At 39.1% G+C, this 27,241-nt stretch overlaps 1 protein-coding gene across 1 annotated transcript; it reads left to right on the plus strand.

Annotated features, from left to right (window-relative positions):
• Window positions 1-27,071, plus strand: col9a3 (collagen, type IX, alpha 3). The gene is made up of 32 exons (XM_064298541.1): window positions 1-354; window positions 1,686-1,754; window positions 3,492-3,527; window positions 3,695-3,766; window positions 4,229-4,282; window positions 6,829-6,864; window positions 7,261-7,284; window positions 7,491-7,544; window positions 8,875-8,928; window positions 11,425-11,466; window positions 11,927-11,983; window positions 12,096-12,149; window positions 12,428-12,481; window positions 13,171-13,224; window positions 13,676-13,729; window positions 14,110-14,163; window positions 14,365-14,418; window positions 14,512-14,565; window positions 14,655-14,708; window positions 15,101-15,145; window positions 18,158-18,211; window positions 18,669-18,722; window positions 20,171-20,224; window positions 20,531-20,602; window positions 22,511-22,546; window positions 22,835-22,879; window positions 23,260-23,292; window positions 24,122-24,268; window positions 24,698-24,752; window positions 24,872-25,054; window positions 25,931-26,008; window positions 26,097-27,071. The coding sequence occupies exons 1-32, from the start codon at window positions 292-294 to the stop codon at window positions 26,279-26,281; spliced, it is 2,034 nt and encodes a 677-aa protein (XP_064154611.1). The 5' UTR covers window positions 1-291; the 3' UTR covers window positions 26,282-27,071.
• Window positions 27,072-27,241: the final 170 nt, after the last annotated feature.

Here is a 27,241-nt window from a genome sequence, read left to right on the forward strand (position 1 = left end):
GTAAGGGCAAATCCATCTGTTGCCCCGCAGTCGTCCCCCTCTGCCTCGTTCTCCTCTCCTCTACTCTCCTCAGCCTAACCTCACCCCCACCCCCTTTCGATAGTGTGCGACTGAGTTCAGCCCCTTCAGTTGGAGACTCGGGTTTATCTGGTTTCAAAGTCCACGCATTCGGGAGCTTTGCGCAGCAAGGTGAAGAACTGTCCATCACAAGCCCGGGGAGCGCAAGCGAGAACCAAAAAAGAACGGGGTAGCCGTTTTGCCTGAAAATCAGCTGAGAGGGGGACGTAAGCAATGGCTGCGTTTTCAGCTCTTTGGCTACTCCTTCTTTGCCAGCTTTTGACATCTCTAGCACAGGTAAGGTATCGTTTTGAGGCGACAGATTTACCTTTATCTGCAGGCATTTAGAAATCCTGCACTGTGTTATGAATTTACGATACATTTTGGGATTGGAACAATAACGATAGTGCTTCAAGCATGGTACGCAATGAGTTGATGGTACATCGGTTGCTGGTACCCTGGCTGTACTATTTGTAGGCAAGGCTTGTAACCGCTCTTGTAAATTTAAGAAAAGGGTGCAATTGATTTGGTTGCACTTGTGCGCTGAGATCGGACGCCGTGGAGTGAAAAAGTTTTCAACTGTTTGGATTACAATCAAACCGCAGCTAATCCTCGCAAATTTAAGATTGTGAATCAGGGAATGATTGATGAAGTGTAATCATTTAATGCAGTCCTTCATTCGAGTGTGAAAAATCAATTAGCTTTCCACACCATGCGATGAACTGACAGGAGCCGAATTTTACAAGTGTGCATCCAATCACTTTTATTTGTCATATTACTCATTTGCGCAATTGTTTATGAAACGATTCCTATGTGGATTTGAATTACATTTTAGTTCATGTCGTGATTTTCTTTCTTGTGACTTGCTGTAATAGTTTTATGAAATGAGGGATATTTTTGTTCTCCAGCTAAGGAATGTAGGCTTTTTCTCAGGAGATCAGTGGCCCGTACACAATGACACCTTTGTTCCCCGAACGCGCTCCCGAGAAGTAGGGATCATAGAATCTCATATCGCCACGGAAAAGGCGAACTTTGTTTCAAATAAACTGGCTATTTTTAAATAACGCTGGTTATTTTATTTTATTCACCTTTTAAGTCCATCATCTACCTGTAATGTTAGGTACTCCCCGTGCGTAAAGTGGGCCGTTGTGGCATGTCCAACTGTTTCATCGTTTGTCTAAGTATTGTTGAAACATTTCTGATTGTGTACTTCTGAGCTTGTTTTATTTAATAAACGTTATGCAAAAGTGATTGGCGGAGGGAAAGGGGGGGCGGTGATGATGATCCCGTCTCATTTCATGTCTGTGTGTAATAATTCGAGGAACGCTTTTTCTACACAGGTTTTCTTTATTCACCACTAGGAAACCGCCTTCAATTCCCAAGATATATCAAATTGTCACATCTGATTTTCAGCTGGATATTTATTATGCTCAGTTAACAGCAGAGAGTATAGTGATTTTGAATCGTTTAATCACGTAACGACAGATCAAATTCTGTTAATAGTTTAGGCTGATGCTAAATGATGCAAAGTTCCGAAAAAAAAGATAAGAAAAACAGTGGTAGACTTATAGTTAAGCGTTAAAATACAGATATTCTAGTCATTTTTGTGATGTATTTTTTTATGACAGAGACCCGGCCCTCGAGGACCACCTGGCCTGCCAGGAACCCCAGGACCCCCAGGGAAAGATGGCACCGATGTGAGTGCAGTAGTGCATGCCTTTAAGGAGTTAGTGGAGTGAGTCCAGCAGTGGCCTTAGACGGTGACTGACACCATTTCATGGTGTTTTTTTACATGAAATGCTGCTTTACTGCATATTAAATGGTTGTGGTTAAGTGCATTATTGCTCTACATTCACGCAAAAGTTTATATACAATTGTATTTTATTGTATTATAGTTATTAAAATACAACATTGGCAAAATGATTGATTATTGTGCATATTTCTGCAAATACAAAATGCCCTAAAATAACTCTTTATGCAGGTAAAACCTATTTATTATAAATGTCCCCAGTTAAAACAATCAACATCAAGGCTGACTTTAATCCCAGACCTCTAGATGCAAAGTCTGGATAACAATTGAAGCACTCACTCAGAGAACAAGTGTCTCAAAAGGATATCAAATGGACATAAATAACTGCTGCTATCCCAAAACAGTCGTGGCTACTTTCTCTCACTGAGAAGAGCACAGTGTGTCCCCACAATAGGGTTATGGTCAAGCTTACTTTGGTGTTACAGTTTTGTGCTTGGCTCCTCCCCCAGATCTTTGCGCTTCATTACGTCATGAAGGGTATGCTTTTTTTCTACATCAGACACTCCACACATTGATTGGACTAGATACTAGGAAATGCAAAGGCCAATACAAGCCAAACCACTAAGAGTGGATATCCAAGCATTAATCCCACTTTTTCCCTTTCTGAGTGGGAAGTGTTATCTACATACTTATGTCTCTTTTCCTTCAGCAACAGGAGTTGTCATTTAAATATGACAGATGAATATGACTATCTTGAATGAACACATATTTATAATGAAAATGTTGCCATTTTTATCAATTAATAACATTTCTAACTGAGACCATTTCATGGCAACTTGGCTGCCTATACTTATGGAGAAGTCATTCATACAAACATTCATAGAAATTTTTCAAATTTGAAGATATCTTTTGTCTCTTGGTGACACCACCTACTCCAACCTAGAGGCTCACTGTAGACACACATGTTCAAACACATGAGTACTCCGAAGGGATTTGGGTCAATTTAGGAAATGTTAGTTTTTTCCCCATCACCTATGGTGACATTTAGAGTTGCGTTTTACCGACACTTCCTGTATTACTGAAAATTATCACAAAGCTTCAATTCATGTTTGTTTTTTTAATGAATTAATTTTCCCCAAATTACTTGGTAGTGGTTCAAGTTGAATTTTGCTTTAGATATACCTGATTAATTGTAAAAGGACTACCAGTAAGTCTGTGTTTTTGCAGACTGGCCACAATGTTTAGTAACAAATGCTATGAGATGAGATCAAGTTAGAAGCCATCACAGCAAGTGGCAAAATTTCTAACAAGCACCCTAAATCTTGTTGCAGTTGGCATTCTTTGGAGGCATTTGTAATTCCACGTTTGTTTTAAATGTTGAATAAAGCACAAGGCCCTTATTTCCTGCAATTTCTCACCCTATTGTGGCCTGATAAAAGGAGGCTTACAGCTGACGACTTGAATGGAGATTTTTAGTATATAAGACAAAACTGGGTGTAAAAAGGATTGATTACCCATAGTTTATTTTGAGGATAGACATTATGCTGGTATTCTGGGGTTCTGACCATTACTAATGGAAAATACATGTTCCTGTTAGTTTACTCATTCTGAGGTAAAGTACATTATTAATAATAAAACTGAAAAAGAATAGCATATTAACTTTTAGTCTTGTTTTGCTTCACAGGGTAAACCTGGCCCATCTGGACTTCCTGGGAAATCTGTGAGTGTTTCAGTTGTATTCTTTGTAATTTTATCACTCCTGTGTTACCAAGTCAAGCACCAAAACATTTAGAATGTATGTAAAAAACTTTCATTGATCCACAAAGCCAATACATTTTATTTTCAGCCCTGTTCTTGTTATATTTTTCTGATTGGATTTCATTGTAGGGCCCTAAAGGAAAAGCAGGGGAGCCTGGGTCTGCAGGAAGTGCAGGGTTGCCTGGACTTCCGGGAGTGGATGTAAGTAGCCAATTACCACATTTTGACCATTGCGACAGACAAATTTTATGACTGAAGCAATATGCAGTGTTCATTGAGGCATTCAAGAAACAAGTGGGATTTTAAAATGTAGCTTTTTCTCAACAGGCACCAAACATGTGAAGTGCTATGTGAACAAAAAAATTTATGTCTGTTCCCCATTGTGTTGACTGTCCTGTATTTACAATGCCATGTCTCCAGATGGCACTACTTTGCTAAAGGAAGAGGCAGTATTATATAAGGAAAAATCTTTTGGACAAAGCAGTACCTTTTTTTCATGGGGGTCATTGCAAAGTTTTTGTATTTCCATGCTGTATGACCTGTATATTTGAAAAATTCATACGATAGGTGGACCTCACTTTATTATATCTTTGCCACCATTACACTGGCAGGATGGTAGAAGCAGAAGCCAAACAGCCTTCATCTTTTTATCTTTATTTGCAGGGTCTGACTGGTCCAGATGGCCCAGCTGGAAAAGATGGGCCACCAGGACAAAGAGTGAGTATCAAACAAATCTGTTAAAAATAACTTGAATAACCTTATTTAAATAATGCACACAGACACACAGATATAACGAATATCAATGTATGTAAGCCCCTCTAGACACATTTGCATGTTGCTGTTCTTGCACTGTGTTGATTTTGAGACTTTGAAGATTGACTCCCAAGGTGAGATTAAAGTAGGCCGAGGACCTCCAGGGGCAGAGACAAATACTGGAGTGGATTAAGAGAGCTGCAGTCTCCAGCTGCACAGGCTGTGGTGCTTGACTGTCAGATTGGATTTGTTGAGCTGTTGTGAGTTTTTGGGAATGTTCTTAATTAGGGATTGGAGACTTTAAATTGGATTTAGTTAGCAGTGGTTGCAGATGTCATAATCTCCTTTGGAATGCACATACACCCTCTGTACAACCCTGAAGGAAAATAATACATTTTGACCCACCGCTGATGTGCATTAAAAGTTATTATTACAGTTAAATCAATCGCTGTATTAAATGGTAAATGGACTGCATTTATATAGCGCTTTTATCCAAAGCGCTTTACAATTGATGCCTCTCATTCGCCAGAGCAGTTAGAGGTTAGGGGTTAGGTGTCTTGCTCAAGGACACTTCGACATGCCCAGGGCGGGGTTTGAACCGGCAATCCTCCGACTACCAGACAATCGGTCTTACCTCCTGAGCTATATCGCCCCCCCCTTAAATGATGGGCATACAGTGCATGTGCATGTTATTAATTAGATAACATAACCTATTCAATTAAAAACATCAGCAAATGTAGTTTAAACATATTTATATTTAAAATGCAAGTTTTCCAATTGCACAATTCCACCTAATCACACTCTTTTACAGTACTTTAGTGCAGTGATACATGTTCTCTGTAAGTTTTGAGAAAACCATTCATCATTGATTATAAGCTTGGTTGAAGGCAAGAAAATAAAGCATAGCAAACATACTACTGCTGGCAGTGTTTTTATTTATCATTATGCTGTGGCCTAATGCTCCACAGAGTCTTGCAGTATGAATAATTCCTACCACTCACTAAAATTGGCCTAGAGCTCAAGTATAGCCCAATTTTTGTTATAATCACAAATCAAATTGATAAAGACATGAGTGGTTACCAGATGCTACGATTACCCTCTGGATTAAATGCTTCATAAAGACATCAAATACTATGCTGGGAGGCAGCCAGACACTAATGGCATGAGGTCCAAATGCTATTAAATATTTTTGTTCTTGGTTCTGAATGAAATTGTTTATTGGATGGAACTACACTACAGGGTATGGCTTCATTTCACTTCATACCTTAAAAGACAACAAAATCACAAATCAAAACAATTTTGGTATACTTTACCACTAAACGCAGGGAAATGGTTTCAAAGCATATAGATTTCACTTATGAAAGCTTAAGCTTGAAAGGTAAGCATTTTTGAGTTTGCTCATGTTCTCTTAAATGCTTTTAAATGCCCTAATCAATGTCTAAGATTTGTTTTGCCTAACTGCAATCCTTTATAATAAAGAGTGGAAAAACAAAGCATTTAGGGATCTGCATAAAGGTTAGATACCCTGGAGTATATTAATAAAGCAAGTCAAATGTTCATATTCATTAAAGCAAACACAGTCCTTGCAATATGCTTAGGCAAAGAACAGCATATTCAATTTTGCATTTTTTGTGAAGTTACCTTGTTGCATCAGAGGCTCCATCTCCTTGACTGTCAAGGTATTTTTCTTTGACTGTCAAGATATATTTTTTTAGGTCTGAAAATGTTTCTGCAAGAAGTTAATTAAAATTTGTATTTAATTCTAAAATTCTATAGATATAGATATGTCTAGTCAATATTTGATTATTTGAAACACAATATCTTGGAAATATTGTGTTTGATGGTGTTTTCACAAACACAGTTAAGATTTAAGTGATAAAAAACTTGTTCAAACGTGGATTTAAGCAGGGATGAAAGATTTAACTGCACAGTATGCATCCTCATAATATATCGATTGAGGAATGTGTTCCATCTCATACTAAAACTCTTCAGTTTGCACAAGTGGAACTTAATGGAGAATGCTGGCACTGTTGTGTTAACCTATTTTGTTTCCACACACCCTACAAACACAGCTGGAATCTGATTCCCTTCCTTCCTACCCACCATGACCCTGGTGGGTCATGCCAGTTCATTAGCACAGTATTGGGAACAAAAGGGAACTTTTTCTGTGTTTTTATTTTTCTTTCTTACGAAAAAAAAACAATGTTGCCTATAGACACATTCCTTTTCTCTAACAGCTACATCTTGATGTGTAGCACTCTCTCAATGTGATTGTGATATCAAAAACAAGAGAAATTAAAACCACTATTTAAAAAGATTATTACAGTATGTTAGCTTGGTACTCTTGGTACATACTATATAATGATGTATTATCAAAGTTTATGAACAGGTTTATCCTTCCGCCATGATTTCGCCTCATTTCCTTGAGAATGCATTGCATGCAGTGTCCTTGTTTCCATAAATTATCCTGTAAGACTACTCATTTGTAAAATGCTTTGCTGTTTTTCCAGGGGGATGCCGGACCACCTGGCCCAGCAGGACCTCCTGTAAGTATTGTATCTGCTCAGTCATCTCCCACAATCCAGATAGAGGCCTTCATTCTGAAGGGATAATCAAGCAGATATAAAACCCAGCATGACTGAAACTGTTACTCCATTTCAATGGCTGAAACTTTTGTGGACTGTATATTTATAAAAATTTGTGCACTTTATTATTTAATTATTGTTTGTGTATATAGAATAGATGGCAAAACATTTGCTGCAAAGTTTTGATATGGACATATTACAATTCTTAATGTCTAATATCAGAACTAAAAAGCAAATGGGAAATGTTTCCCCTCTGTATGACAGACACACTAACCATATTGTAGGTATCATTTTACTGAATATACTGTAGTTGATGTCCAAGAGATGTCTTAATATACCTTCCACTATCTTCCTTAGGGCAGAGGGAGAACAGGAGCCCCAGTGAGTATAAACTACAGCATGACTTGATGCAAACATAATACATGATGACCTGAACTTCTATATCATAATAAATAAAATTTTTAATTCTATAAAGTACAGCATCATTATACGCACTACAAGAAGACCTCTCAGTGTTTAGACAAAGTTATAAAGAAATGGATTTGTGCTGACGACTTGTGTACGTGTGTAAACTTTGATCTCTCCAGGGGCCACCCGGAGCCAATGGGCTGCAGGGCGGAGTCGGGCCACTGGGCCCAGTGGTAAGTTCCAAAGCCTTTTAAGAGCAGTCCTGCCTGGCTAATGTGTCCTCAACAGCTAATGCTTCAACAGTAGCTTTTCATCTTATATCAAATCAAACATCCTTTATTCACAAGCCCATTTCTACACCTTAGCACAGCATAAAGTGCTTCACAGTAAATGAAAAGATCTGATAAATTAAGTAGCTAAAAAATAATTCAAAACTATTGAAATAAACATAGTACAAAAAGTACAAAATAGAGGTAGTGAAATAAATAAGACAAAAAAATTAAAATTAAATAGGATTTAAAACTGGACCAATAAGAATTAATGTAAAAGTAATGATAAAAATGTATGTCTTAAGTTCCTTTTTAACACCATCCAAGCACTGATCACACCCTCAGTCCCTCTGGCAGATTATTCCAAAGGCTGGGGCCATACACACTAAATACTGTCCTGTCGAATGTCTGAGTATTTCATGAAAAGTGTCTCAATGTATCTCTAAAATGTGTATTTTTATTGGTTGTTTTCTTGTACATGTGATAGACACAGATTCTTCTTCTTCTCCTCTACTGAATTTGAACCACTGCCCAATGTTCCCCTCCTTAGACTTGTTTCAGGGACTAGCATACATTCTGTACAGCTAAAGAGAGTAACCTCTCCAGTGACCACTGATATTGTAAAAAAAAAAAAAAGAATTAAATGCATTTAACACACAGCCTCAATAAAAAAAATATGGCCATTAGATGTTGGCGATTACAAAGATATTATATCATAGATTAGCCTTTATTGCCTTCAATAAACGTTCCCCACTGTTTGGACCAGACACAAAAGAGTTAAAAGGATTTATTCTCAAGGATCTCACTGATGGGATGCAGTTTGAGAGATCAGTCATCCATGATTTTGTCTGAGCCTTTAATCAGAGGTGTGATGAAAATTCAAGGAGAAGGAGTCAGCTTTGATCGTTTTTATTTCAGCCCTCTGGAGGAGCGGGAAGGTGGGGTTTGGGGGGGTGGGTGGTATTTGATTAACATTATTATTCATTTTCCGTGTATGAGTTACATTTTTCGAAAGGCGATGTGACAGGGAGACAGACTGTTTGGGTGTCAGGCCAGGCTCAATTACAATTTGTGTTACATCAATGGTATTAAATCAATATATACAGTCATAAAAATTTTACATTAAAACAACTGTGTGATTTAAATCAATCAAATGTATTAATGTTTCATCAAAGTGGATGAAAATATCTTTATAAAGTAGTATAATCTGGTTCACCTCTTGCTTCATCTTTATTAAGGATGTTCTTCCTCAATTGTGTTTTCACGCCACTGCATTTCCCTTTGATTTTTTCAGGGTGCTGAAGGAGCCCAAGGACTGCCTGGCCTCCCTGGCCCTGATGGCCCCCCAGTAAGTATTTATGAGTTTATAAGCAGCTTTATCTTAAAATATGTTTATTCACCTTTGCTAATATTTAAACTTGTGAGTCATTACTAAGTAGTAAACCCTTTGCTGAAAACTGAAAAGCAATTTACAAGACTTTTCAAACCTGCCACGTATTTTCTCTGTGACCTTTAAAATCTATACCCATAATATTTTTCCAATTAATTTACTGTACTTCTGCCATCTAGTGGACATACAATCTAACTAAAACACCTATGGTAGCAGCTCAAGCTCTATGCTGCCTAATGACTTGGGGCTCATTCCAATCGCTTATTTTATCCATCCTGGTCTGTTCGGCCCTTGCTTGACCCGGGAATCGATCGAGGTCCACCATCTTCAAGGACATTCCAACCCATTCAAATGTTCCTAGAAGGAGCTAGGAGCAAGGAGCTAGGATGTTCCTGAAGGATGCTTGAGCAAGGAAGTGCATCCTTTGCGGAAGTATTTTTTCTGGAATGCATGACATATAAATGATGGACCTGTAGAACCACATCTCCCTGACATGATAGACACTTGAAAAAGCAAGGATGTTCCATTTATTTAATACACGTTTCCTTGATTACTCTGCTAGCTAGAGATCATGATAGCCTCTTTGTCAAGTTGTCTTTGTCTTTCGGATGAGACGTTAAACCGAGGTCCTGACTCTCTGTGGTCACTAAAGATCCCATGACACTTATCGCTAAGAGTAGGGGGTTCCCCGGTGTCCTGGCCAAATCCCAGATCTGGCTCTCGCAAACTTGCCACTAAAAATCATCCCCAGACTTAATTGGCTAAATAAATGTTCTCTCCCTCTCCACCTTCGCTAATGTGTGGTGAGCGTTCTGGCGCAAATTGGCTGCCGTGCATCACCCAGGTGGGTGCTACACATTGGTGGTGGGTGAGGTGAGTTCCCCTTCACTGTAAAGCACTTTGAGCATTTGGAAAAGTGCTATATAAATGTAATTATTATTATTATTATTAATAATAATAATAATAATAATAATAATAATAATAAAGTTAAATAAAAAATAAAAATAGGGGCGGCACGGTGGTGCAGTGGGTAGCACTGTCACAAATTCAAAATCTGGTCAACTAGCTCAGCGCTAATTGAATGAATTAGTGCTGGGCTAAAACAAAAACTTGCAGCAAAACCGGCCCTTTTTAAAATAAGACTGGACACCCCTGCTTTATGTGGATGCATTTTTTTTTTCACTGCAGCAATATTCATCCACAGAGTCTGCTGGCTTTTGTTTTCTCCTTAAGATCAGCAACCGATTCAGAAACCAGGTGATATGAGTTAACCGTAGAATCAACTGCTTTAACTGGTCAATTCCTGTGTTACTGAAGTTCTGAGTAGCAGCAAAAGCCAGCAGACCCTGCAGCTCTCCAAGAGTGACCACGAGTGAGGACCACTGGCTTTTTATAGCATCTAAACTTCCACCCATGTTCACTTTCCTTGCAGTCTCTCCCCATAATAGATCAGTTAATCGTTTATATAAATGTCTCAATTACTCAGCAGTACAATTAGTCGCTTGACTGTGCCTATGGGGACCCCTGGAGGATAACCATTAAAACTGAAGTTTAAATCCCAGCAGGTCACATGGTGTGTATAACCTGGTGGCCCAACTAATGACCATGTTAAGGCTATGTGTGCCCTCTGTGATCAATATTTATAGGCGTGAGTGCCTATACACTAGCTTCTGTGCTGAAACTACAAAATGACCAACATCCTGAATAATACACCTTATATAATTGCGTATAAGAGTTCTTAATGTGCCTTTAGGTTGTGCATTTTGGGTAGGGTATGCAGTGCAGATGTCTTCTGTAAATGTCCAAATGCAGTTAGATGAGAGTATCTAAGGATAAATAACTCTGGATAAATGTATTGTAAAGAGAACTGAGTGATACCAATGTAAGATTCATTTTAATATTCCTTTTTTTTAAACAAAGCATAAATAACATTGTTTCATTTGTTTGATACATCCAGCCTTTTATTTAGCCTTTTATGATTTATCTTATCTCACAGTTGTTCCTCAGTATCTCACAGTATCGTCTCATTTATTATTATTAGTAGTAGTAGTAGTAGTAGTAGTAGAAGAAGAAATTGTAGTAATAGCAATAAGACTAGTAGCAATATTATTACTAATAATAGAAATAATTACATGAACAAAATATATAGCCTGTAACATATTTAACCTTATTAGTGATGTTTTTTTGGAATAATTCTTTTTATAATTACTCAGTCAAAGAACTGTTTTTGCTTTTCCAGAAAGGAACTAAAGTAAGATAAGGAAAGCACAATCAAACATCACCTTGTTAGATAATCATAGTATTTTCTTTTTAAAAAACAAGAATAATACAATTATTCCCTTCACACTGGTTTGACTGGAATACGGACTATCACACAATTGCCTGTGGTGTTGCACAGTGTGAATGGAGGACAACGCATGCTTGCTCTCTTCACACCTCTTGTGTTGTTCTAAGGGTCTCCCGGGGGCCCTCCCTGATGGCACTGGAGAAGTTCTGGTAAGTTCTCCATATTTGGCTGTTTAACATCCCAGATGAAGATACATGATTGTCAGGGTTTTTTCAGGGCAGGAAGCTGCTTTTCAGGAAGCTGCATATCATGTTAAAGTTCCTTTGTGGTGGACTGGGTTTGGATGAGTGGCAATCAATAACCATGAACAAGCTTGTTTGATAACTTCAATGGCTAAAATGAGATTGAACCTAAATTGTGTAACAGGTGCACTGCTATAGAAACTGTACATTTCAACATTTTCAATCAAGGCATAATGGTACATTGTCCACAAAAAGGTATGCCAGATAACACGTGTCAGGAGTTTTGTTATGTTGAAAGAGTATGCCTTATGTCACTTTTTGTTCAGCCACATCTAGACCCAGCTGTGTAGATGCACTACATATAACATAGTCCTGTGTTTGTTCTTACTGTCTAACAGTGTCCCCATTCTGTCCTGTCACTTTGCAGTGTCCAGCCATCTGTCCACCAGGCCCAGCTGGAGCTACCGGCATGCCAGGATTCAAGGTGACGAGGCATCTATTCAGAAGGCTGTTCACTCATCAGGATTTACACACCTTACCTACCACCCAACTATTCACATTCTGAAAGACTCATAGTGTTTCTGTCTTAATACCAGGGTCACACAGGGCACAAAGGAGACAAGGGAGAGGCTGGGAAGGATGGAGAAAAGGTGAGAATACGTAGTTAAAATGAGCACGAAGAATGTTACAACTTCTACAGGGTGAATTCTCACAAGATGCCATAATGCTGTTAAGCTCCCCCAGATGACGGCTTTCTGGAAATAGTCTCTGTTTAAAAATTCTTTACTTCCAGGACAGTTATTGTATCCCACTTGAGAGTCAGCTCTCCCATTCAGGCCCTTTTCTGTGTAAAATGTGGCACCACTTTGGATGTTTGCCATCTGCTGCCTGTCTGAGTGCAGGTTTTACTCCCTTTGTCCTTTCGCAGGGTGACCCTGGCCCACCTGGGCCTCCCGGGATTCCTGGCACTGTGGGCCTACAGGTGAGTGTTTGAGACATCAGACACTGCCACCATGTTGAAAGTGACACTAATGCAGATGCTACATGCTGAAGACAAACCCTTTGGTAGCATTTGGTCAGAGATATTCTGTCATTTGATTGATATTCAACCTGACCCCGCACCTACAGGAGGAGTTCTCAACTCAATGAGGAAATACATCATCTCTGACCCACATCCAATCAAAATACAACCATGCTCAAATATGGAGTTATGTTTGTAGGTACATTAGCCAGTGCAGTTGTCTGTTTACTTACTGTAAATATATGTGGAATGGGCACACCATATGGTTTTCACTTGTAGACCTTATTCAACGCTTCTCAGGACCTATTAGTAGGTACCGACCAACAGTTTCGGAAACACTTTAGACACTACATAAAGGAATACACTGCTGCTGCCATGTCTGACAGGAAACTACTGTACCTGTGCAATACCTAGAGGACAGGTACATAGTGACATATGATACAAGTGAACATAAATACATTTGAGCAACAGTACCAGTAACAGCATTCCCAGACCAGATATGCAACACCACTAAAACACTGATGTTATGCTAATCCAGAACAGCAAATTTTGAGCTCTGCGTATATTACCTTTTTGTATGGGGCTGTAGTTGAGTCATTTGTGAGATGATGGGTTGAGATTTATACAAGGGGACTGCTGTTTCTTTTCAGGGCCCTCGCGGATTGAGAGGACTCCAGGGCCCAATGGGTGCAGTCGGAGACAGGGTGAGTATCACTAGGGCTCAGTCGTCTATCTCAGCTGTTTGGGGCTTGAAGAACAGCCATGCTTTAATAAATATAAATATATAAGGAGATGGATTGTATGCTTGACAGACTACACACTGCCGTTTGAAATGAGAAGTTAAATCTCTCTGGTATCAAGTGAATTAATTCTTCATTTAATGTACAATTTTAATCAGTGCTTTGTAGCGTACTTGGAAGTTGTGTCCCACCTATTGCAGCTGAATGAATATTTATAACTAAAACATTTGGTACTTGTTTATTTTGTTGCGAACACACAGTTAGGAGTGTGGCACAGTACAGATGTATGTTTCTGAGTGACAGTTCTGCTTTGTTGAACTTTTGTCGATCTCTCTCTCTCTCTTACACTCACTCTTTCTGTCTGTCTCTATTTTTCTATCCCTCTTCCTACTTCTCTCCCTCCCTGTTCATTCAGGGTTTACCAGGTTTCCGTGGCAAACCTGGAATCGCCGGTGTCATTGGGAAAACAGTGAGTGACTGACAAGGTGTCGGGGATCAAACAGACATTGATCAGTCTTCAGAAAGTAGTGAATAAATGTACTGTTTAAATGAACTGAATCTCTGTGTCTATTGAGAGTGTGTGTAATCAGTTTTAATTACAGTAATTAAGAAGTGCATACAATGTTTCATGACATAGCCATAATATGAATCTGTTGTTTTCCAGAAGCCTTTCAAAAGCATTTTTCATTAAACCAACATTTCATTCACCAAACTAACGTTTGTGTTTTAGGCACTTGGTGCATAAACAGTTAGGGACAAAGTTTTTGCATTTGCCAAATTTTTTCTTTTTAAATTTATGAAGACTCCCAACAATAAAAAAGATATGTGTGTAACTTTTGATAATTCCAGGGTGATGCTGGAGAGAAAGGACCTGAAGGTTTCAAAGGGCCAAAGGGAGAAATTGTGAGTAGGTCAAGAACTCATCAATAATATACTACATATAATTGAGTCAGCCTTTTATACTGATTTGTCCAGGTCATCCACTTATGTTGTTCTGTTTTATGCAATGGTAAATAGAAACTTCCATGCAATGCTATGAACTGCACTTTTTTCACTGCATTTTTGTGCAAGGGGATCCTAACATTTTTTATTTCTTTTTTTTAGGGCAAAATCGGTCCCAAAGGTGTTCCTGGGGGCTCTGGTCCCAAAGGAGAGCCTGTGAGTGCTTCTGGAAAAACAAAATGGGCCTAATGTTTAATCTGGTATCTGTGAGACAAACAATGAATGGCCTTTCTGTCTGTCCTTCTTCAGGGTATACCTGGCAGAGACGGGAAAGATGGCACACAAGGGTTAGACGGGGAGAAGGTCAGTAACTTTTCACAACATCTATGAAAGTGTTTCCTTCCTGTCCGCAGTTATATTGCTGATTTAAATATTAACATCTCTGTTGACAGGGTGATGCTGGCCGATCTGGAGTTCCTGGTGAAAAAGGTCCCAACGGCCTTCCTGTGAGTTTATTTCTCCTTTCATATTAACAAGGTCTTATTTTAGATTTGAAATGTCCCGGTTTACAGAGGGGCTTATGCTGTGTACATAATACGATTTCAATGGTAACATCACCCACTTTGAGTGAGAATGTTATTTCAGTCGCCTGCAGCAATAACCTGGGTCTTTTGACAAAGCGCTGTCAGCAATGCTATTGGCACTAAATATATGGAAAATGCATCCACAATGCCTTCCCTGGTCTGAATCATTTTAGTTAAAAATATATTCACACTATATGCCCACAACAGAGTGTTCTTTCACACTATATACCCATAACAGGGTATTTTTTGATGAACACAGTCAAAAGTCATGATTTTATTTTTCACATTTCTATTTTTTCTTAATTTAATTCCAGGGTTTACAAGGAAAGGCTGGTGGAAAAGGATCTAAAGGAGGGGTTGTGAGTATTTTTACCTTTTGATCTGTTCTTTTAATAAATATATGGAAAAACAAAACAATGTACAGCAATGTTACAGCAGGTGATGACTGCATCTACAAGATATCCTTACCGAAGAAAGCAAAAGTGTTGAAAGATCAAGTGTACAATTTCCTAGAAATCTCCATTTCATTAAAAGGAAATTCCGCTGCAAAACTTTATTAACTTCGTTTAATAGATCAAGGCATAACTGATTAAGTCTCTCTTCGTGACTAGCCAAAGAAATCTCTGCACAGAAATATCAGCAGCTAAAGTTGCAGATTTGGTAGAGGTATACGTCATAAGTACATATAACTGTACCCTTTCTCATGTTTGAAAAACTACAATGGGCTGGTCATTTCAAATTGGAGATAGCACCCCATGACCTCCCCCCTGTATAATAAATACTGCACCCTGTGTCAGCAAGAACAGTCTGTCAACAACTACATAGAGAGGGAAATTATAGTAGGATTGCAGTGCATATACCCCTCATTACAACGCACATTTGAGAGTTCAGTGGTACAAAAACAGTAGGCACTTGTCTACAGAGATGTGAAAAAAAAAGCGTTATGGTCAGATGAGTCATCCATCACCATATTCTCAACAAGTGCATGTGTAGCATGCACCAAGAGAACGGTGCAGGTCTGAATGCTTGACTCCTACAGTGAGGGGGTCCGGTGGCTCTGTTATGCTGTGGGGGGCATCTTGATTCAAAATTGAGGTCAACTGGGCCTGCTTAGCACTTTTATACATGCCACAGAGCATAATAGGATGTTAATTGCTTAATTGTATCATGCAGTACACCTGTATAGAAGTATCTGCATTATGATTCTCCACTCATTTATTATATATATATATATATATATAATATTTATTATATATATATATACACTCACACAAACATACATATATATGGATCACTAGCTAGCTAGATATAGAGAAATCAGTCAAATTGACACAAAAGCATGTTTTATACACCTCTGGAGAGCTGGCTATAGCTAGTTAGATGGGATGGGCATGAGTACTTGAGGATTTGAGTGCTCAAAAGACAAGGACTGGTAGAGCATGTGAATTAATTTGTTTAGTTTCATTATTTATTTTTACATTGCAGCTTCAGCAGTTTGTTGTTTTTTGGGTAATGGTGTTTGTTTCATAAATCCTTGCTCCGCAGTCCATAGCTATTTCAGCTGGTGTTGTGACTTAAAAGTGGTGGAGCTTTCAACATTGTCGGTCTCATGAAAACCCGATCAACACCAATATGCTTCAACCAGTGTGGATGATTCTAAGCAATCTTGAGTGTTCAGTTTTTTTTTAATTACATAAAAATGTGAGTTTAAAGTAAAAAAATTATATATCACATTAAAACTTAATGTAAGGATTTTTTTAGTGTGCAGTACGTTTGTCTACTATAGTCTGTACACAATAAAAACATTGCTTAACATGGCTCCAGGGTGAAGTATATATCATATACTGTGTACTATATGCCTAATTAAATATATAATTAAGGCTGAGTGTCAAAATATTGCCTAAAGTCAAGGAGCAGTTGCGGTAAAGTTGTTAAAAATAACGTAAAACTGTAAAAAGCGGTAGTGTTTAAAAAAAAATTAATTTATTAAATTAATAGATTTCATGTACCAAATGACGTAAATAACATGCACAACCGCTGCAACAGTAACAAGCGCATGAAGTTTTAAAAAAAAAATCAGTGGGCAGTTGCCGATATAGAAAGAAATATCAGTAAAAGGCATTGATAGACCAGTGAAGATTTAATCACTTTTCATCCTTTGACAGAATGGGAAACGATTGTTCAAATTGCATTAGCCTTTAAAATAAAAAAACAGGGTTGAGCTACTGTGTGCCTGTTTTTATTTCTTTAAAGTTTGTTATGGTACAACATGTCCATTGGAAGGTTTAAGTCTTTGATGGTGCATATTGTCACTGACATGCTAACATAAAGGGGAAATGAGAGCAACAACTCTGTTAACAGGGGCCATCAAACATTTCACAACAGCTAACAAGGACTGGAATCTATCCCAGCACCTTCTAGAATCTACATTGTCATACTTTGTTTCTCCCAGCATTTGGCTATTATGATGAAATTGGTGTATGCCTAGACTATAGGCTACAAATCATACTGTAGGCTGCGTTTCTGCGATATGAATTTAACAAGATGATAAAGCCAGTTACAGAGCCTTGTTAGCTACCTTCATAGTTAATACAGCTACGTATGAAGCTACTAAGTTACTGTAACTCATGTACCAGTAACTTGTACAGGTACGTATGTATGCGCAAAACAATGTGCCAAAGTACACGAACATATGATAGAGCTGTATCCAAATGACACCTGTTTTGGAACCAGACCAGAACTGGAGGGATGCAGCAAGTGGAGGCAATGACGGAATCGATGAGAATGCCATGTAAGCCTCCACCCTGATGAAGTCTATAGTGAAGGAGGAACCTGGAGGATGTGCAGTGGTTTGGGGCTATTTATCTGCTCTCACTACTGGTAGAGTTGGCTGAGAGCTCATTTTAATCAAAAGGATAGCTAGTCTTCTACAAATACAAGTACAACCCAGGGTGGAATTCCCCTTTAATGACTTTGTGTCTGCAATGTGGTGCAATATTGTGGTAATGGTATAACACAAACCAAACACTACTTTTTAATGAATGGTTCATTCTGGATTTTGTCAAATTTTAATGCAATTTTTAAATTGTAAAAAAACAATTTATACCATTGTTTAAGCTCCTACAAGCATTAACTCCAAAATATTTTTTTTATTTTTTATTTTAAATACAACAAAATTTTCAGAACGATATCACAGGTATAAAATGTGTCTGCATATTCAAAATTATAAGTTGCATATTTAGAGCAATATCCAGAAGTCCATATAGAAATGATAGAAATCACTGAAAAGACTACACCCCAGGAGACTTCCTGTTGGTGCAGTCATGGTATTAAAATAACTCTCAGTCTCAGGGAGTCATTGTCTTTTTCAGGGTGATCAAGGAAAGATGGGAGAGGCAGGTCCATCTGGAGAGCCAGGTATTCCTGTATGTATCTCATGGGCTTTTGTAGTGACTGTCCGGCCTTTGCTTCCATAGCTATATATTGGGATGGGTGATTGTGCACATTCAGGACAAGAGGCATGCTGGTCTGAAAGGCACATTAATACTGCATACTGGAAAGACTAATATACCCTGCAGAATGTATGTCAATTAGTTAACTTGCATGATTTTGTCCAGCTTTAATTAAGTACACAATAGTTAGTACTGCTGAAGGCTGTGCAAGTGCACCGATTACTGGGGAAATGTGAAAATATAGTTGAAATGTAATCCACAGTTTCAGTGTAATTTCTTAAAATTATGCTCATAATAGCTTGTATGACCCTGTCTAGCTGTTGCCTGCTATAACTATACGCTACATGCAATGATAAAAGAACAAATAAACTTGTTACTTGAATGCTGTGCGTCATTAACTCATCGTTTGTGCCTTGTTTGACTCTGTCAGGGTGAGATTGGAATTCCAGGAGAGCGGGGAGAGGCTGGACCTAGAGGATTGGCAGTAAGTACTGTGGTCACGCATTGAATCCACAGTCTCATCAACAGCTTGTCTCTTATATACCCAGAGCTAAGTTCAGGGCCCTGGCAAGGGTTCAAGATATTTTGTGTTTTTGATTTTGCAGCAGATGCAACATACGATCACAGTGCAATACATGATTGAACTAATATAATCTTGGGTGGGCAGCTGAATTCCTGGAGGGCCAGTGCGTCCAGGGTTTTGTTTCCTCAAATTACTTAAGTAATTATTTGCTTAGGCCAATACTGGTTGACTCAAAGGTTAGAGCACATTATAACATATTGTGGGACACAAGAACAGTCTTCAGCTGTCATTAATGGACTTATAGATAGATACATTTATCAGATCCAGCCCTCCTTGCTTACCCCTGACCATTTACAAAATATACCTTTGAAGTTGATCATTCATGTTTCACATGTTAGGATAGCTGTAAAGAAACAATCTCATACAATTTACATTCATTGTTACTGGTAACTTGGACAAGCAAGTTAAGATTTTTAAAGAAGGCTTTTGGATTGGCCGTTGAATATATATTACTGGGGTGTTTGGTGGATGGTAGATGGCAGGAGGATTTACTAGTCTCACTCCTGAGCTGGACCATGCTGTACTTTGTTGAATAAGTCAATATCAGCACACTACCACTGCTGTTTTCAGTATCCTACATGTTTAATAAAGTGCATTTTTCCAGTAAGAACAAGAACTAGAAATGGCACAGGAATATGAACAAATTTGATATTTTAACACTGATTTATTATGTAATTGTGTGTGGAATAGTTGCATTAAAATTTTTTTAAAACATTCATAATAAAAACTGGTAAATAAGGTGCAGGTGTATGCCTTGTTCATAAATAGACACCTTAGACTTGCCCAGATGTGTATGCTTTATGTAAAATACAATTTTTCAGCAATTAGTAATGACAAGATGTGATGAGTGATGAGCGCCATGTTGCTGTCCTTTATGAGGCTATTTCCCCTGTGACTTTGTAAGTAGGACCAGTTGTGTATGTAGGAATGTGGAAGGATGGGACTGAAGACAGTGGGGCCATTGTCCTTTATTTTAGATCACAATCCCCAGGGAATCCTGGGTAAGCTGGTGGTTTATGCACAGGTTAAGTTCAGTGGGCAGTCTGAACTGAACTTAAGCTAGTAAAGACCAGTCTTGAAAAAACCATTATAGCTGTTCACTATGGAGAAGATGTGAGTTAAATCACATCTGTGCAAAAAGCTAAAAATCTACCATTCTCAGTTGTAGGTTTTTGATTTCAAAAGTTGCCAGTGGGCTGCAATGCGGTTTGAATTTCCCAGGGACAGGCAGTGCCATGTTTTAACTGGCGGAGAGACAGTTTTTTGGGAGGCGGAGGAGTTGAAGGGACAATGACTCTGCTGAGGACCCTTCCTGCATTTCTGATTACTTCCTGCTGTCTTTTTCACAGGGAGGTATTGGACCAATAGGAAACATCGGGTCTCAGGGTGTCAAAGGCTTCCAGGTCAGTCTTGCGTCCCAATACAATAATGTAGCACACTCCCCAATTTCTAATAACATTGTCTGTGCATTGATGAATATCATTGATAGTTTTCTGTTTTTTGTGTATTTACAAAATACACAAAAATATACATGCCATTTTTGTACTGTGAGGGTCCCAACGCACAGTGCTAATATTATTTTCCTCAACAGGTATGATACTTGTATGTATTTTTAAAGTTGTCTTAGCTGTGGTTTTATGACTACTCTGTTTGTGGTTCTGTTTTCATTAACGTGAATTTAGATAGTAAGTGTACATTGTGATCGGCAGGGCTTGAAAGGTGCTCTTGGGGACCCCGGCCTTCCAGGCCCAACAGGAATCCGTGGAGGATTTGGTGACAGGGTGAGTTGGGAATTAAGTATGAGATATACACAACTCTTTAATCTGGTCATAAAGAACTCTATACACTTAGAGACCTATAGACACTGATTTACAGAGTACACAGTAGGGTGCATACGGGGATTGACATTCCCTTCTAAGGTGTTAATGTGCTCCTTGTTAGTTGAAGTTTCAGGAACTGCCACACATGTACTGTAAATTAAAATTTATTTTAAAATCCAGAGTGTATTACCCAAAATGGAATTCGAAATGTTTTTGATTAGTTGAAATTTCAGGAGCAAGAATACACATGGACTCAATAGAGTGCCACATGAAAATCCATTAAATTAGACATACGTGATGACAGTGATCCCAAATATTCATCATAATCAACCAAGAAATGATTAACTGACCAAAAAATTCACATTTTGCAATGGCAAACTCAGCATTCAAACTTGAACTAATTACAAATTTGTGGTTTGAATAGAACAGGGCACCCCACAATCATGGACCAAATGATCTTAAGATTTTAATATAGTTTTAATTACATAATTTATTTTGACTGTCCAGTCAATGTCTAAAATTACTACGATCTTTACTTTTGGTTAAGACTGTGGACCAAAACATGTTCATTATATTTTCTCTATGAGTTTGTTTTCCTCACTAAACTTCACAGATTTTACGCATCCAATTTATGATGCTTGCCAGCTAGCCATTGGTATATAAGCACTGTCATCATCTGGGGCTGAAGACATGCATAACAGAATAGCTGTGAAATTATATACCATAAAATTATTCTTACCCATAATTCTGCCCAAGTGGAATATATCTATGATTGTCCTAATGGACTTTTTGTGTTTCTTCAGCCTCAGAGATAATAGGCATTGTAAAACAGCCAAGCAGTGTCTACCCCAGCCAAATGAGCCAGATCGGAGTTAGATTTCCAGGACCCAATCATGATTTCCTGTTCTGTTCTAGGGTCAGAATAGAATATGTTGTTGTGGTGAGGGAAGTTAATATTGAACTAGCCTATCTCTGTTCTCCAGTGTCTGCATCAAACACAGCTATGTTTGAGCTTGTGTTGGTCCAATACAAACGAGAGGACATGGAGTACTGGTGACACAGCTGTGCCTCGGTGTGTGTGTGTGTGTGGAGGGGGGGATTTTAAACAATGATGAGAGCTACAGTGTAGCAGTTGGAATTATAGCATGAAAAGTGTAACCTCAGTTGATTAACCCCCCAACGCACCACATTAATACCGCTGTGGAAAAAGAATAAAATGTCTTGCAAATTTCAGACTATCACAAAGATATGCAGTACATATCAGATTGTGGAAGAGAATTTATAGCACTAGAGACTGGTGAAAATCATAAACTGCATACTTCACAGTGTGGTAGGCCATCAAACTTGATAAAATGGCAGTCATATACAACACATATTCACACTGTAATAATAAAATACACAACACATCTCAGGCTGTGGTAAACAAATACATCACATCCCGAACTGTAATAATCATATACAACGGATTGTGGTGATCATTTTAAACACATCTCAGATTGTAGCAATCACATAAAACACATCTTAGGCTGTGTCAAAAAAGCATACACAACACCTCAGAGCTCCAGTAGACCTCCTTCTCTGAGTGCTCTCTTTGTCACAGGGGTAAGGTATCCTCTGCATGTGGGAGTGGGTGGGGTCTCCTTCACCAAAGCTGTTTTTATACAGAGCTCAGGAGAAGGGCAGCACAGTCAGGTCCTGTTCAGCCCGGTGGCAGAACAAAGCCTGCTTTATGCCGCACATCGCAGAGCCCACACGACCAGGCTTCCACTGAGCGAGCCAGGCTTTGATGCCCACCGGCTGACTCTCACCGACTGTTGACTCTCTCTCACTCTCTTGCACTCTCTCTCTCTCTCTCTCTGGCTCTTTCAGGGTCCAGTCGGAGCATCGGGACTCAAAGGGGACATGGTGAGGATGAAAGCACATTTCTCACCACCTGTTTTGGATTAAAGTCATGCACTCAGGACTTTGTATCTGAATAATCACACAAAGGATAGAATAGTGCTGTTAGAATTATCATGCAGCAGTATTCTAAAACTGAGGGCCGCGGTGGGGGGAGAAATGGCAAGTTAGAAAAGCACCATCACATTTCATAGTACATTTTCAGCTAGTGTAGAGAACACCAGTTAGGCCCTTGCATATATCCTTATGGGTAACACACACAAGCCTTAATCCTCGCTTTTATTTCCTATATAGGGTGTTGCAGGAAGTGATGGCCTTCCAGGAGAGAACGGAGAGCTGGTACGTTCATGTGCCTGCTTGTGTTTCCTGATTTCCACATTTAATAGTACATAGTTGTATACAGTTCATTTCACAGTTCAGAAAAAATAAAAAATATTCATGTTCTAAATAGGAAAGTGTGATTGGATTGCCTCAATGAGTTTGTTTTGTACAAACATAATCAGCTGTTTCACTCTACAAATTCAGCATACTTCAAAAATAGTATTCCAAAGTGATTTTTCCTCATATGTTTGTATATCCTTAAGAATATCCTATGTTATTACCCAAAGTAATTATTCACATTTTTTTCTCTTTATCTCAGGGTATAATTGCATGTTCTTCTTCAGAATGGTGCACTGTACTAAACAAATGATAAAAATGAATGATAATTTTCCTTTTAGGGCCCATTTGGTCCTGTTGGACAAAAAGGGGAGGTGAGTCACCTGTCCATGTTCATCTCATTTGATGTTCTAGTGCAAATTCAATGCAGTTATAAGAAATATTATGTATTGTACCCTTAGAGATTTTCATATTTAATTTCCTAATTTGTGTGCAATGTGTGATTTTATTGAAAGAAAGCCACGTTCTAGAAATATTCTCATTAGCCATTGCTATAATCATGTGTATATGCAAATGGAACATTTTGTTTGTATAACATGCATACTGTAAGTAAAATAATATCAACAAGAAATGTGAGATTCTTGGGCGCTTTATACAGACTGCCTGGGAAAAGCCCCAAATAGCAGCTCCTGAACTAATCATGTGAGGTTCCAGGGCACATTCTAGGTTTAATTCGTTATTGTAAAGGATTGCTGCTCCAGGTTTATTAACCTTCTGTGGAAAGTCCTGAAGGGAGAACAGTGATGCTGTGTGCCACTGCTAAGCTCGCTGCACAATTAATGTAATTACTGTGAGCTCTCTGATCTCTCTGTGCTACACTTTACTTTCTATTGATGCCATTGTGCTGGTTTGCTCATGTAATTACCAACAGAGACAAGAACACCTATTCACGTGTATACGTGCAACCTACCACTGTGATTCAAGCACGTAAACACAATGGGTTTTCTGTTTTCGCTTTTTACTTTATTTTTTGTGTATTTTGCATTGTAGCCCATAGCCACTTAAAACCATTAAAACTTTGACATGGCCACTTGTTTGTAGTGACTAATCTTGTAGTCATTGTTAGGTTTAATTAGATCATCATAGCAATTGTGTTGGGACTCATCCTGGAGTGTACAATTTGCATCTGTTTCTTTCCTGCAGTCCGGAAAGAGGGGTGAGGTAGGGCCGAAGGGAGTGGTTGGTCCCCAGGGAGAACTTGGGGCCAGAGGAGCCCCTGGGAAGCCTGGACTCATGGGCTTCCAAGGAGAGCAGGGCATGTCTGGCATCGCTGGAAAAACTGGCGTTCCTGTGAGTATCTCACTGTACCAGTGAACATTCTACTTTCAGGGCTCCCATCCTTCCTGGAAAACCTGGAAGTTTTTTATGCAGTTTTTCAGTCATGGACAATGGGGAAATTCCCTAAATGACCTGAAAAACAATTAGTTGTCCTGGAAAATATCATTGTGTCAACATGAGAACCAGAATTTTGCCAGTATAAGTCAAAGAAGCCATTATGAGGCTAAGAAATAAGAAAAAACTGTCAGAGACATAGGCCAAACCATAGGGTAACCAAAATCAACTGTTTGGATCTTGGGCAGTTCCTATTGGTGAACTCTCTGGACATAACCCATTTTAGACAGGAATCATATAATCTTATTGGCCACACTTAAGTGATTGCAACCAGTTTTTAAGATTATTCTTTTTTCTGAGTCTTGTATTTTTCTTCCTTATTTTCAGGGTAAACTGGCAAGTGAACAGCACATCAGAGAGCTGTGTGGAGGAATGATAGATGGTGAGGATTCAACCACACCCATATCCTTCTCCTTCCTAGTCCAGTTGATTTGTAGAATAGATGAGTAGACCTGAGAGTGCAAAATCCTTACACAGTGAATCATTTGCTCCCCCCCTCAGATCAGATTGCCCAGCTGGCTGCCAACTTGAGGAGACCTTTGGCGCCGGGTATGGTGGGTCGTCCTGGGCCTGCTGGGCCCCCTGGGCAACCTGGTGCTGCTGGCTCTATAGGACATCCAGGCACCCGTGGGCCACCAGGCTACAGAGGTCTGCCAGGAGACCTGGGTGACCCTGGTCCCAGAGGTAAGTCACACAGCTGGCACAGAAACTGTTCTGTACTGGCTACCCATGTAGCACTGTGCAAAGTTTCAGAGGGAGATTAAACTAGAACAACTTTATTCATCCCACCAGTGGTTGGGTTGGTTCTTCAGATTACCACTGCAAGAGCTCCTCAACAGCACAGCAGGTGTCCTGAAGCTACCACTTTTCATCACTAAGATCTGTCATCCAAAAGACACTACCTCACATATAATACTGTGTGCCTTGTGGTGTGGAAAATAGTCACTGACTCATAGATGATTGCATCAGAGAACTGTATCAGCTGCACAAGGTGGCACAGCTATGACTTAAGAGGCATGACTGGTGAATTTAAAAGAAACAGGCATTTACAAAGGGCCGTGGCTGGCTCATCCCATTAAGACGCTGTTGTTATACATGGATGGGCCCCGAATCTGGTATTGAATCTATTGGACCTAGCCAGTCCTGACTGTGGCTAGCCACTTCACAGGGTGACGCACAATTGGCTGTAGTGTCGTCCAAGCATGGGAAGGTTTCAGTAGGCTGGGCTGACCTCTTTGTGTATCAGGCCTACTGGTTGACTGGGTGCCTGCAAGCTGACCTGTTAAAAAAAGACTTCTTCCCACTCATGTCTGTACGAGCCCAACACTGAACCGTGGTGTGATAAAAAGCAGTGCTTGGCATCATTCGCTTTAGAAGAGAACATGTGCTTGTCTGTGCTTTTGATAGTGGAGGTTGCAGCGATGAATGCTGATATATGACAAATGATTTTTTTACATTTGTTTGACTGATTGGTCCATGAATTTCCATAACCCTTATATGTACCAATTCTCTTTCCTCAAACAACCAATGAGCCAAAAATTATGTGTATGGTTCTTCCAGGTGACGTTGGTGAACCAGGAGACAAAGGACCGATTGGCAAGGCAATTGAAGGTCCCAGCGGAGACCAAGGCCATCAAGGTATGTCAGCAAATTGAATTAATAACAACAGCAAAAATTCCCTATCCATTTCCACGCAGCTCATCCCCATTTATTATATTGATTGTAGGTCTGCCCGGAGTGCTTGGAATTGTCAAACACGGGCGTGATGGTGCCCCTGGAGACCCAGGTGAGCCTGGGGAAGCAGGCCGAGCGGGCAGCACTGGGCACCAGGGATCACCTGGAATCTGTGACACATCAGCTTGCCAGGGAGCATCGATTGCTGGGAAGTCTTCCAATCCCAAGAACCATTAAAACCCAGCGCCCTTCCCTCAATCCCTTCCATGAGAGGATGAAGAAGTCACAGAATTTCTTTAATATATTTAAAACCAAACAGGAACAACAATGAAGATGGAAAGCTGGAAAAGACCAAGGAAGTGACTTGACTGGGTATTTAAGAACAGACAGAGAGGAAGGTAGGAAATGGTAGAGACTTAAAGCCATGACTCCATCAACGAAGTGGACCAAAGTGAAAATATGTAATTAATAAACCAGAGCGCGTAAACACCAGCTTCGCTCCAAATGCCATCAAAAATTAAAACAATAACATTACTGGAAAGGTGCTTGTAGACATTTTTTATGTGTGTAAGAATGTACTTGTTTTTCCCATGATGCCCTGCTTCCCATGTGACCCCTGCAGAAGCTCTTCGAACCACAACTGTGACTGTCATTGCAGTAACTCTCTGACTGCAGTATAGAGCTGCATGTGTGAAGTGTCCTTTGTGCTTTGACCTGATAAGTTTACCTCACAAGACAAGCTTACAGAATAAAAGCTATAACAGAAAGAGCTAAACCTCAGTGAAGAAGCGTTGTGTGCAACACGAAACTACAAAAATGTGTTCAATTACTTTGTATAGTTCTGAAGTATGAAATAAGGAAATTTTCCCAAAACATGATAGTTTTGTATTTTTAAGTAACTTTTCAAGTGTTTTTCCCATATTCCTAAGGAACAAAATGTTTTATTTCTTCTTTTTAATGACTTAATTACCACAAAAATCTCCCCGTCAGGTGTTTAAAGAAATAAAAACAATGTTTGTGGATTTTACAGAGACTGAGTCTAGAAGAAGTTATTAATGTTTTGTGATTTTATCATTTTTACCAAGATCTTCACATCCACTATGTATTGGTGCTGTAACTATAAAATATACATGATTTTAAATACTATTTATTATTTGTGGGTGACTGTTGTATGTACATTAATACGCTATAGCACCA

The sequence above is a fragment of the Anguilla rostrata genome, chromosome 11 (assembly GCF_018555375.3).
Source record: "Anguilla rostrata isolate EN2019 chromosome 11, ASM1855537v3, whole genome shotgun sequence".
In the NCBI taxonomy this organism is placed as follows: Eukaryota; Metazoa; Chordata; class Actinopteri; order Anguilliformes; family Anguillidae; genus Anguilla; species Anguilla rostrata.